The sequence below is a fragment of the Setaria viridis genome, chromosome 4 (assembly GCF_005286985.2).
Source record: "Setaria viridis chromosome 4, Setaria_viridis_v4.0, whole genome shotgun sequence".
Lineage (NCBI taxonomy): Eukaryota > Viridiplantae > Streptophyta > Magnoliopsida > Poales > Poaceae > Setaria > Setaria viridis.
Genome location: NC_048266.2, coordinates 35858744 through 35869545, shown reverse-complemented (window position 1 = coordinate 35869545; position 10802 = coordinate 35858744). Strand labels below are relative to the sequence as shown.

The window sequence follows — 10802 nt, the reverse complement described above, 5'->3', positions numbered from 1 at the left end:
TGGCACGCCAGCTGTCGGTGTTTAAACCTAGCAACCTACTGAGGGGGTGCTCGATGTAGTGTTTTGGTTAGTGGGGCTCGTCGAGATCAGGAATTCGAAAGTAAACGCAAACACACGATTTAGACAGGTTCAGACCGCTAGATTGCGCAATACCTTGCAACTAGTCGGATACGACTAAAGGAGTTCTACTCTTATTACAACGAGAACTTTACTAATTCTCGACTAGTTCCTGTCTTTCCATGTAGACTACGCCATCTTGCGCTATGATCTCCATGTCAAATGCATCTCGGTATCCAGCTCCATATTTAGGACTGTCCAAATCTTCTGGTGGACCTATAGATGTATATACTATACAGGCTTTGTAAAACCCTGGATAGAATCCGAAGGAACACTTTGAAAAAAAAAGGAAAAGAAAAATCTGATGGAACACTTTGAAAAAAAGAAAAGAAAAAGAAAAAAGAAAAGAGAGCAATCCAAAAACCCACCTTCCATTTGTCCGTTTCCTCCGTGGCCATGTGCGCGAAACGCCCCCACCTCACTCCCCTTCCTAATAAGCCCCACTCTCCCCGCCCCCTCTTCCGTCTTCCCCACCACCACCTCCTCTGCCATCCTCGCCTCCTCGCCTTCCTCTCACTCCTCGCCGAAACCCCACCCCCCAACCGGATCAGGGCGTCGCGATGCTGGTGGAGGCGATCCCCGCGCTGTGGAGCGCCGTCCACGGGTGGTTCACCCCCGCCGTGCTCTTCGTCGTGCTCAACATCGTCATCGGCACCATCGCCGTCACCTCCAAGGCCGCCGCGCCGGCGGACGGCGCTGCCGCCGAGGGAGAAGGCGCCGCCTCGGGTGCGGGTGCGGGTGCGGGTGGCGGAGAGGAGCCGTACCGGAAGCTGTCCCGCGTGCCCTCCATGGCGTTCGAGCGGCTCCGGTCGTTCAACCTCAACCGCTTCGCCGCGCCCGGGCCCGAGCCCGCCGTGGCGGGGGAGGTGGATCTGGGGTACGAGGAGCAGCCCCCCGCGCCGGCGGTGGAGAAGGAGGAGGAGCCCGTGGGTGAGCGCGAGCGCGAGGTCGAGCCGGAGCCGGAGCCGGAGCAGGAGCCGGTGAACGAGCACGCGGCGGCGCACATGGAGCGGAGCCGGTCGGAGGCGAAGGCGGAGGCGGAGCTGCCGCGGCTCCCGGCGCGGCTGCACAAGTCGGCCAGCGACAGGTCGGCGTTCGCGCACTTCGAGGCCGAGGAGGTGGAGGAGGCCGTGCGTGCGGTGGAGGCGCGGCGCCCGGCGACGACGAGGGAGGGGGCGCGCCGCGGGCGGCGGGTCCCCGTGGCGGAGCCGGAGTCGTCGGACTCGGACTCGGAGGCCGAGGCGGAGGAGGCCAGCGCCACCGCCGGCGGCGGCGAGGTGGACGCGGCGGCGGACGCCTTCATCAACAAGTTCCACCACCAGCTGAAGCTGCAGCGCATCGAGTCCTTCATCCGCCACAGGGAGACCGTCCGCCGCGGCCAGGCGACGGCCGCGGGCGTCTAGGTGGGCGCGCGCCAATCCGAGCCGGCCGAGTTGCCAAGACCGCAAGCTCTGCAAGACTGCAATAACGGAGATGGTGAGCGAAGAAGATGAAGAAGAGAAGGCGTGTTGGGGGGATTGGACGGAGGAGATGGATGGTAACTCCGCTCCTTGTTCCCCATCTGATTTGGGGTTTTTTTTTCGCGTTTCCTGGTGCTAGTACATCGTAGCTCCATGAGTTTTGGATAGAACCCTTGCGCAATGCGCCATCGCATCATGTGAATCGATAAAGGAACAACCCGTAGCTAAGTTGCTGTAAATTATGCCTGTTTTTGCAAATGTGGCTTAAGCATATGCAAATTCTTTATTATTTTTGGCTGAATTCGAGTGAGATTTGAGTATAGCGATCGCGACGCTTGCGGCTGAGCACGGCGACTCCGCGTCACCAATCCACGCGCACCGCTGTGCCTGGAGCATAGGCATGCTAGAGCAATGGCGTTTGGAAACCGTTTGGTAGAACGAATTCGGATTAAAGATATGAACAGTGCCTAGTCACCGGGCTGTAATATCAAATCCTACTCACCTACTGATGAAGATTTATAAAGCTGTTGGTGGCACTGTTTGATTGCGTCCGCGCTAGTGGCGATTAAAGATAGGGCACGGACGATCACTGCCCACTCAGCAAGCAGGAGAACACGCCTACGCGGCGGTCTCTGAAGAATCAAGATCGCCGCATGTCCGGACGCACAGAGCATGGACAAGCGTCGCTCTGGTTGCCCTGTTCGTCGAATCGCCGGTCGCCGAAGCTGTTGTTTACTGCGGGCGCATCTGGAGCTGTCCCCCTGCTGCCCCGTCGTGTTCCGCCGCTTTGTTTACTCCCCCTCGCCTCGGCGCCCTCACATGCCCACCGGCCGCACGGGCTTGGCCGCATCCCCCACCGGCTTCCATGGTGGTGGTGACACGACACCTGCTCTCAGCTTGGCTACGTTTACGCTTAATCATCAATCGGGACCACAGCTGGGCGGCGCTTGCAGCGCCGTAATGCCGTATAAAATTTGTGATCCTGCCAGCAGCTCACTATTGTATTGCCGTCACTTATGTTGTGCGTCCGTCGATCTCCACGTCTAACAATTTTCTTCAGAAGCTTTGGGTTTCGGCAGCTGTTACCCTGCATCCGTCAAAGCTCGGGTTTATCTGTTGCTGCGTCTCCGGCTTTCAGAATTTAGAGAACGAAAGGCGTTTTGTTGCCTTGCCGGGTGGAGGTTCTCGCGTTCTGTCGCCTGGCCGTGTTGCGCTCGTGTTTGTGCGTTCGTTAGATGTGGACGCTGATCTTTGTTGCCCTCGGCGATGTGCGGCGCACATGCGAGCAATGGCATCGGATTCTCTGTTTGCGAGAGCGCGCGAAATGGGATGGGATGAGAGGGAGGAGGGTCTTATTTTGACTAAGGTCTCGTCTCCTAGATAACGTAAGCTGGATTATGGTCTAAGAGTGGTAGGGTAAAATATCATTTTGGATTATAAATAATTTGAAATGAGCTGTTTAAGACTAACTTATTTCAGATTATTTGTGATCCTAATATGGTCCAAGGTGATCTTTTACTAGAGTGCTCATAACCTATAATCTAATTTATATAATCTAGGTGGATTATAATCTCAAACAAATAGTGCCTGAGACAGTTGCATTTTCTGATAATAAAGCGGCGCTTTTCCATGACGTGCTAGTCATTCGGATGGGATCTATATCATGAACGTTCCTTCTAGGATTGGAACGTTCAATTCTCTCAGCGCAAGAGGGGATATTTGTTTCGCGAGAGCGAGAGGGAGAGGGAGAGGGGATATTTGTCCACCTTAGTACTGGTCTACTGGAGGATGACCATGACCGCATGGTTTGCATATGATAAGACTCGGCTATCAATTTCTTATTTTTCTCCGTTGCTCTTCTAGCACTTCCACCTATTAACACTCCTATTTGGAGATATGGCCGATGTATAGAGTTAAAGTTCATGGAATATCACTTTTGCCTTTTTATCTCATCACCTCCTCCCTTTCTCTCCCTTTTTTTATCTTTTTACAATTCATTAGCACCTATTAGCTCCTCCTCACTAGCTAATGCTTTTGCACCTTTTTGGTGGGCTAAAGTTTAGCCCTTCCATTAGCTCTCTCGTTTAGATGGGCTAATGCATAAATGTGTTAAACTTTAGCACTTTTACCTATTAGCTATGGATCCAAACAGACGAAGCTTATAATGGTGTACATCATATATTAATTATAAGAACACAACAAATCTAACATTCTTTTTTTTTTTGACAAAAGTTCCTCATGTTTGTTCAGAAAGAGGATGTAAAAAAGATGCCTGTTGGCATCGTTACATTGTGGATTTTTGGCGGTGCACCATCATTGCCCTAGATCCACGTCATCATGACCTACCGCCAAGATTTGCGCCCGCCGGAATGACAAAAATGCCCAGAGTCGTCAAGATTGATCATTGTCCTCCAATAAAGGAATTTGAGCAACTTCGTAACTCGTAAGTTGGAATTTGAACCGTGCATCCAATTTTGCTGCTTCAGATAAACACATGACAAGCTAATTAGCCAAAAAATAATGTAATTAATTAGCTTGTATCGGACGTCATATTAAGAACGGAAGAAGTAACAGTCTCAGAGAATAAATAATCAATTGATCAAGATCATGAAGATGTTCCTCAAAGGCCACGTCCATGTACGATAATGTCCATAGGCACCTTCTCTCTCGAGCCTTACCCGGTCCATTTCCTAATTAGGCGTTCTCTCGGAACCACTCGGAACGAGATCTATTCCGCACAGATTGATTTGATTTGGTTTAAAATTTGGCATAACACAAAATAACCATTCGGTTCGGATCGAAATAGAGTCGGCCTTGATTCTATTCCAGCTCGTTTTGATTATTCCGACCTCTTAGTGACTCGGAATCAATCCCCATGTTTTGACCTCCGGAACGAAACCCTTCAGAATCGAGTGACACAGCCGGATCCACTCATTCCCCCAGCAACAAATCCGTTCCATGATTAACAAATCAAGATCATGAATTTGTGATCATTACTGTCGTCCGACCCATAAACGGAAGCATTTTGGACCACAACTAGGGCCACGCCCCGGGTCCACCCCTGTTTATCAGTACCATAATCTGTATGATGTGATGCTGCATACACGTATATTAAAGAAATTTTGTTCATGCGTGCTCATGTGTGGTTCCGTTGCTGTCTTTCACTTTAATAAAATATAGTAAAATCTTTGAATCAACACGTACCCACAAAAGCAATCTTCGGTGCCACCTGACATTTTATTAGAAAGGGCAACAAGGAATAACATAGCATTTCTTTTTTTTATTTTAGAAGATCGTACACGATAAGATCCTCCAAGTACATGAGAAGTGAATAATAAATAGTATTATTAGTATGAACCATATGGACCTTTTCCATGCATAATGTCAACTCAGCGTTATCACATAAACTTTTCATTAAAGGCAGCATGTACCTTTTTATAGCTTTGCTAATGCGTTGATGCCTGTGGTTGTTGTCACCTCGCTTCTGAAATGTTTAGAAAGATTTCCGGAATACATAAACTAAGACGATCCATCCATTGATAGGTGCTAAGGCTTTCCGATGGCAAACTCCTGTGCCGCTCCTGATGTCAAGAAAGAAGAAGAAAGGAAACCAAGCAATGTCATAATATACTTTGACTTCGAAAAAGTTGTCAATTATTTTAAAAAAATGACAATTATGTTTAAAGTTGCGGTCCCATGCTATTAGGTGAGAATTTTTTATTGAGGCTAAGTTCTACTTGATCCTTGAAGTCCTGAATTTTCCACAATAGAAAGAACGTGTCTAATGGTCCAACGTAATATCAAATCCTTTAGAAGGTGTACTAGTTTGAGTTCCAATGATAGTGGCCTTTGAACTGGAGAGTCTACTAACCACAATGTCATCGGTGAGTTCTCACAAGCTCCATTTCGGCCAAAACAGACAGAGCCCCAACTCACATCCTACAAAGCATTTCGTGTCTCTTCTGCAAAACTTCAGAGGTGAGCTCTTTAATTTTCTGTGTGAATCCGGCATGGCTCGCGCCTCGCAGAATCACAGTCCGACTAGGCGGCCACCACCAGCAGCGCGTTTGGATAGAGCCATAGGGCTCTTGTGCTGTTGTGCAGCACGTGCGAGGTGGGGCTACGTCGCTCCGAGGAGTTGCAGTGCAGGCGACTGCCGACTGCCCCTCCCCTCCCTCTGCCTGCCGGTGTCTGAAACGCAGACCACCACTCCCTTCCTGCGCAGCAACAGCTTGTCGAAGCCAAAAGTGATGGGCACGTGCGTGCCAACCGAGCACGCACGCGGATTCGGTACACATGCCGTGTGGTTGGTCTGAACCAGCAGGACGGAAGATCTCAATTCTGTACTGCAAAACTATTTTATGGGGATTTCTCGATCCTCAGGCCTCAGCTTGTTGTTCGCCGTAGTGCGGAGTGCGGAGCCGCAGCATATTTGCGGCTCACGATACGCCGGGGCCGGGCTCCAGTTCATCCGCGCGACCGGGGGGCGACCGGGCGACCTGCGAGCACGTGCTCTCTGGGTGTGGGCAGCGGATGAGAATGAGGTGAGCTGGAGCGCAAGCACACAACGACGAGCTCGGCGCCGGGGCCGGGCGGTGGCCTATTATCGACGGCAGAACACGGGAGACTGCCGGGTCGCGACCGGAGGAAAGGAAAGCTGCACGAGCGCTCGCGCTTGGGTTTCGGTGGGAGCACGGCAGAGTTGCTTGTCCGCATGCCTTCGGCTTGGGTCGCGGCGGACCGCCGGGTCGGCCGGCGGTCTCTGCGCGGTGTCGCGGTGTGGTGTGGGCAGCAGCGTTCGACATCCTCCGTTTTGTCTTGCACGTCCACTATTCTAGTTCTAGCCTTCGTGCAACCGTGCGTGCTTCAACCTTTTGCCGTGAAATATTGTTCGTTTTCACTTTTCTAGATATATATTTTTTTTATCTAAATAAAATATATATTTAGAGGTATAGAAAAATTAAAATGACCAGCAATTTGAAACAGGAAAAATATCCTACCAAGACTGTTGGAGCACGAGTATGAATCATCGAGTTAAAAGATCACTAACTCTGGCAACTGTTGGAGGTACTAACGAGTAACGATAATGAATTGTTCGTCTCCGTTACAGGGGCGGCTTGTAACTTGTAAGGCGCCGCACCGGACCTGGGAGGACCCACACGTCATCCACTAGTACTTATCCACATTCTAGTTACCGTATTCCGGTCACTGCTGGCGCATTTCTGGTTGCCGCTTCCGCTTGGTCCCCCGCGACTCCGTCATCGGTGATCACCATCTGTGACAAGGTCCATCCATCCATCCATTCGAATGATTAGATTTTATTTTTGAAACGGAATGATTAGATTCTTAATCATAGGAGTATCATATTACGGTTCAGGCCATTCGCAAACTCGAAAATCCCAAATTTCCCTGTTGGTGGTATTGTATGAGATGTTTGGTTCCCGTTGGGCTGGGCCACGAAAGGAACAAGCCGTATCCTTTTGCCCGAACTCATGGCCTCATGGGCCGGGCCATCCAATCTCCGCGATCGTCATCGCGCGCGGATCCCCCAAACAAACTCACGGCCCATGAAAACCCTTCCCACCCCGGATCTGGTTTCCTGCTCGCTAGTAGTTTCATCCGGGGGCAACAAAGAGACGACGAGGCAGGCAGACCAGGCGGCGACCGCAACGGCAGGCAGCAGATCCGGCGTAATGGTAAGCCCTCCGCTGCCTACTCTCTCGCGTGGATCTGGGGTTCTGCTCGCTAGCCCGCTGTGCTGACGCGTGTGGGATCGTGTGATTGGTTGTCGCAGGCGGCGAAGGCGATCTCGAGCCCCGTGCCGGTGGAGTGGTACCCGTCGCTGGCCGCCCTCATGGTCTCCGTCGGACTCATGCTCACCGCATCCTTCTTCATGTGAGTCGACTTCCCCGCCATCTCTTACTGGCCCCGTATACCTTGCGATTTCGCGCGTCGGTTGCCTGATGACCCCGATCTGTTCGGATCTGATGTGTTTAGCACGCCTATTTTTTTTTATCAGATCTTGAATTGACCTCTCTGACCATTCGGATTGGAGATCTCATATGTTGCTATCATGTGTGTGTTGACTTGATGTGCTTGTTGGCCGATGGACTGTCTTGTAGGCGCCATATAGGTTTTTATTAAGATGTTGGATGGCATTTACACGGGGGTTGTGCTGACCTTGATGTCATAATTGGGCCAGTGGGTTTAGCATTGATCGTGGAATTTTTCGTGTCTGGGGTGTGACTGTAGTAGCAGGATCCAGTGAATTTTGATGGAATTGGGTTCTTCCTGCTTTGGAGTCTATTAGCTCTTTTGCTGTATGTTGAGTTGATCCCATACATGTATTTCAATTTAAGATCTTACCATTACATGTGTTGCTATGTTGTGTTCGTTAGCTCGATCTGTTTGTGCTACCCTTATGCACTATAAGGGCTTGTTTGGATCCAATAATTCCCTTCCAATATATGTGGATTGAAGCGAAAAATGAGCTGATGTATAAACCCTTTCGGGATGGGTTTAGGTGGATCCTTACTGATGTACTACTAGTCGCCTTTTAGTAGGTTTTTTTGTAGATTTTAAACCTTGTAGAGTTTGATGTTGGGATGGCAGTAACACAGGCTTGGTAGTTTCTTCTTTGTTTTTATGTGTGTGAACGGCCTATCCAAATTATCATTTCCATTCTAACTGGTCCTAACAAATTTATATAAAAATAATGTCTAGTGCTTGTAGTTTCAGAAAGCCAAAACTTGTTTAAAACCCAAATTTAATCTTATGATTGTTTTCTTGGCTCAAGCATCGCATGCTGGCCTCATGCCATGTGTTTTGCATGCCGAGTTTTTCTTAATCGGTTCTTGAATTCACCTGTCTGACTTTTCGGATTGGAGATCTCATGCATTGCTGCCTTGTGTTTGTTGGCTTTATCCATAGGTGTTACCGTGTTAGCATCCCTGTCCTGTGCTATGCCGCTTGGGGAAAACTCCAATCACGGCAGAGACAGTATCCCGACCAATGGATTGTTTGTAGGTGCCATAGAGGTTTCTAGGATGTTGGATGACAGTTGCACAGGGGTTGTGCTTACCTTGATGTTGTGAACCGGGCCAGTGTTTTGTAGCTGTGTAGTTTACCTTGGAGTCTATTAAATTGAATCCATCCATGCATTTTAATTTGAGTTTTTTTTTCCTTCATTTCATGTATTGCTGTGTTGTGTTCGTTGGCTTGATCCGTTTGGTGATACCATCATGGCGCTATCAGGGTTAGGATAACCTCAGTCGAGATGAGTGTAGGTGGATCCTGAATGATGTCTTGTTGCCTTGTTGGTAGGTGCTGTGCAGAGTTTAACCCCTGTAGATTTTGATGTTGGATGACAGAACACAGGGGTTGGTGCTTACCTTTGTATCTTGAACTGGGGCTGTGGGTTTAGGTTTGATGCAAGGTTTTAAATCTCCCACTGTAGCTTCCGCTATAGCCCGCTATACCCATTTGAGGCATGTTACCACTATTTGAGTTCATGTGCAATTTAGCCGCTATAGCCCGATTTAGCTCTGCTTTAGAGTTCCACCGCTAAACCCCTTAGCCCGCTATTTAAAACACTGGTTTGATGAGAATTCTTGTCTGGGATTTTAGTGTGATTCTGAAGTGGCAGCAGCAACCAGTGGAATGCGATGGATATCCTTGGTAGTTGCTTAGTTTGTTTTGGAGTCTATTAACATTTAATAACTCTATGCTGAATAATGAGAAGGGATTTTCTTTTTGTCTTGTTGAATTTTGTACCCTGAGCTTGAAGGTTGGTTTCTGGAATAGAACATGCACCATGTTGTTTTGTAACTTGAAATTATTTGCTCTACAATAGTACACAAACCTTGGCTGGTTAGGCCTACACGATTTCGACAAGCTGGGGGGGGGGGTAATTGGACTGGTGATTGTTGGTTTTAGGGGCCGTGGTTAACCTACGCCCTGACCCGGACCAACTAGTGCAACTCACTCGTCGTGAGTGCAACTTACTACTGTTTTCTTCCTTTTTGTGTGTGAATCTATGCCTATCCTAATTATCATTGTGAGGCTAACTGGTCCTATCAAATTATGAAAAACAATGTCCAGCACTTCAGTTAAAACTATATTTTCTTCATATATTCTGGTACTTGTCTAAAATCACAAATTCAACCTTATGGTTGTTTTCTTTGGTTAAATATCGCATGCTGGCACACACATATGTGTTGTGTTGATTTTCAGTCTTAATCTTGATTAGCAAACGTATAATTCTTGTGTGAGCATTTCATTTTTGTTGCAATGTATTTTCTATCAAATTGTCTGCTCAAATATCTACCAGTTGTGTCTTGTGTGCAATAAATGAAATTGACCAGGAGCAGATTATAGGAATCGCATAATTAACTGCTAGCAGTAAACTTGTCATTGTTTTATGTGGAAATTGCTTACCAGCAAACAGAATCTGATTATCTTCCAGGACATAACTAATTGTTCAAAATAAAAACAATTACATGAATTATTAATACTGTGAGTTGAATGATGAGCCAAGCCGTATGCTTCAAATTTTCAAGATAGATGGTAGATTTGTAGAGCTTAAATAAGGAGATAAAAATAACCACAGTGCTTTGCTAATGATATTTTTTGTCTTTCAGTTATGAAGCAACTTCATCCAGGCGGAGCCGTAGCCTGGCAAAGGAGATCACAACAGCTGCTATGGCTTCTGTATTCCTGGTAAGCCTTATACAGATCCTTTTTGTTGTACAATTCCGTAGGGCAAACAATTCATGTCTAAGTTAGCTTTGATTGTTCTGCAGGGCTTTGGGTCTCTGTTCGTGCTCCTTGCAAGTGGCGTTTATGTCTGACAACTGGCTATGCAAGTCGTTTGCTCCAGCCGTAATTGTAGGATATGCCAGATTCTGAAATTATGTGTTGTCCTAGTATGCACTCATTTGAACTTGTTTTAGAACAATGTATGAGAGCAACCGAGTTCAAGCGATCCTGATTTCCCCCCTCAGGTCTCCATTATACCATCAACCTACAACCACTGTTGCCTCAACTGCTGCTGATTTTAGATTACCGACATCATTTTGTATTTTGCGTATGCCCTGCGGTACCGTCCGAGTAAAGAACGATCTTGTTACCGCAAGGATATCTGCTGTCCGATGGAACCTGTAAATGAGCACTGAACAGACGAAGTTATGACACGATGATTTCACCGAAAGAAGAATCCAATCAGTA

At 48.0% G+C, this 10802-nt stretch overlaps 2 protein-coding genes across 2 annotated transcripts; both read left to right on the top strand.

Annotated features, from left to right (window-relative positions):
• The first annotated feature begins 544 nt into the window (after positions 1-544).
• On the top strand, positions 545-1878 carry LOC140222527 (uncharacterized). Its single transcript, XM_072293297.1, has one exon. It carries the CDS (start codon positions 678-680, stop codon positions 1518-1520), a length of 843 nt encoding a protein of 280 aa, XP_072149398.1. The 5' UTR covers positions 545-677; the 3' UTR covers positions 1521-1878.
• A 5243-nt stretch (positions 1879-7121) lies between these two features.
• Positions 7122-10578, top strand: LOC117851256 (uncharacterized). Its single transcript, XM_034733039.2, has 4 exons — positions 7122-7273; positions 7372-7472; positions 10217-10295; positions 10379-10578. The coding sequence occupies exons 1-4, from the start codon at positions 7145-7147 to the stop codon at positions 10424-10426; spliced, it is 357 nt and encodes a 118-aa protein (XP_034588930.1). The 5' UTR covers positions 7122-7144; the 3' UTR covers positions 10427-10578.
• The last annotated feature ends 224 nt before the right edge of the window (positions 10579-10802 follow it).

Excerpts from the sequence above, each read along its gene's own strand:
- LOC117851256 (XM_034733039.2), top strand. The coding sequence starts at position 7,145 with ATGAAAACCCTTCCCACCCCGGATCTGGTTTCCTGCTCGCTAGTAGTT. Across the intron at positions 7,473-10,216 it reads CTCACCGCATCCTTCTTCAT|TTATGAAGCAACTTCATCCA; the intron begins GTGAGTCGACTT and ends TTTGTCTTTCAG. Across the intron at positions 10,296-10,378 it reads CTATGGCTTCTGTATTCCTG|GGCTTTGGGTCTCTGTTCGT; the intron begins GTAAGCCTTATA and ends ATTGTTCTGCAG.
- LOC140222527 (XM_072293297.1), top strand. The coding sequence starts at position 678 with ATGCTGGTGGAGGCGATCCCCGCGCTGTGGAGCGCCGTCCACGGGTGG.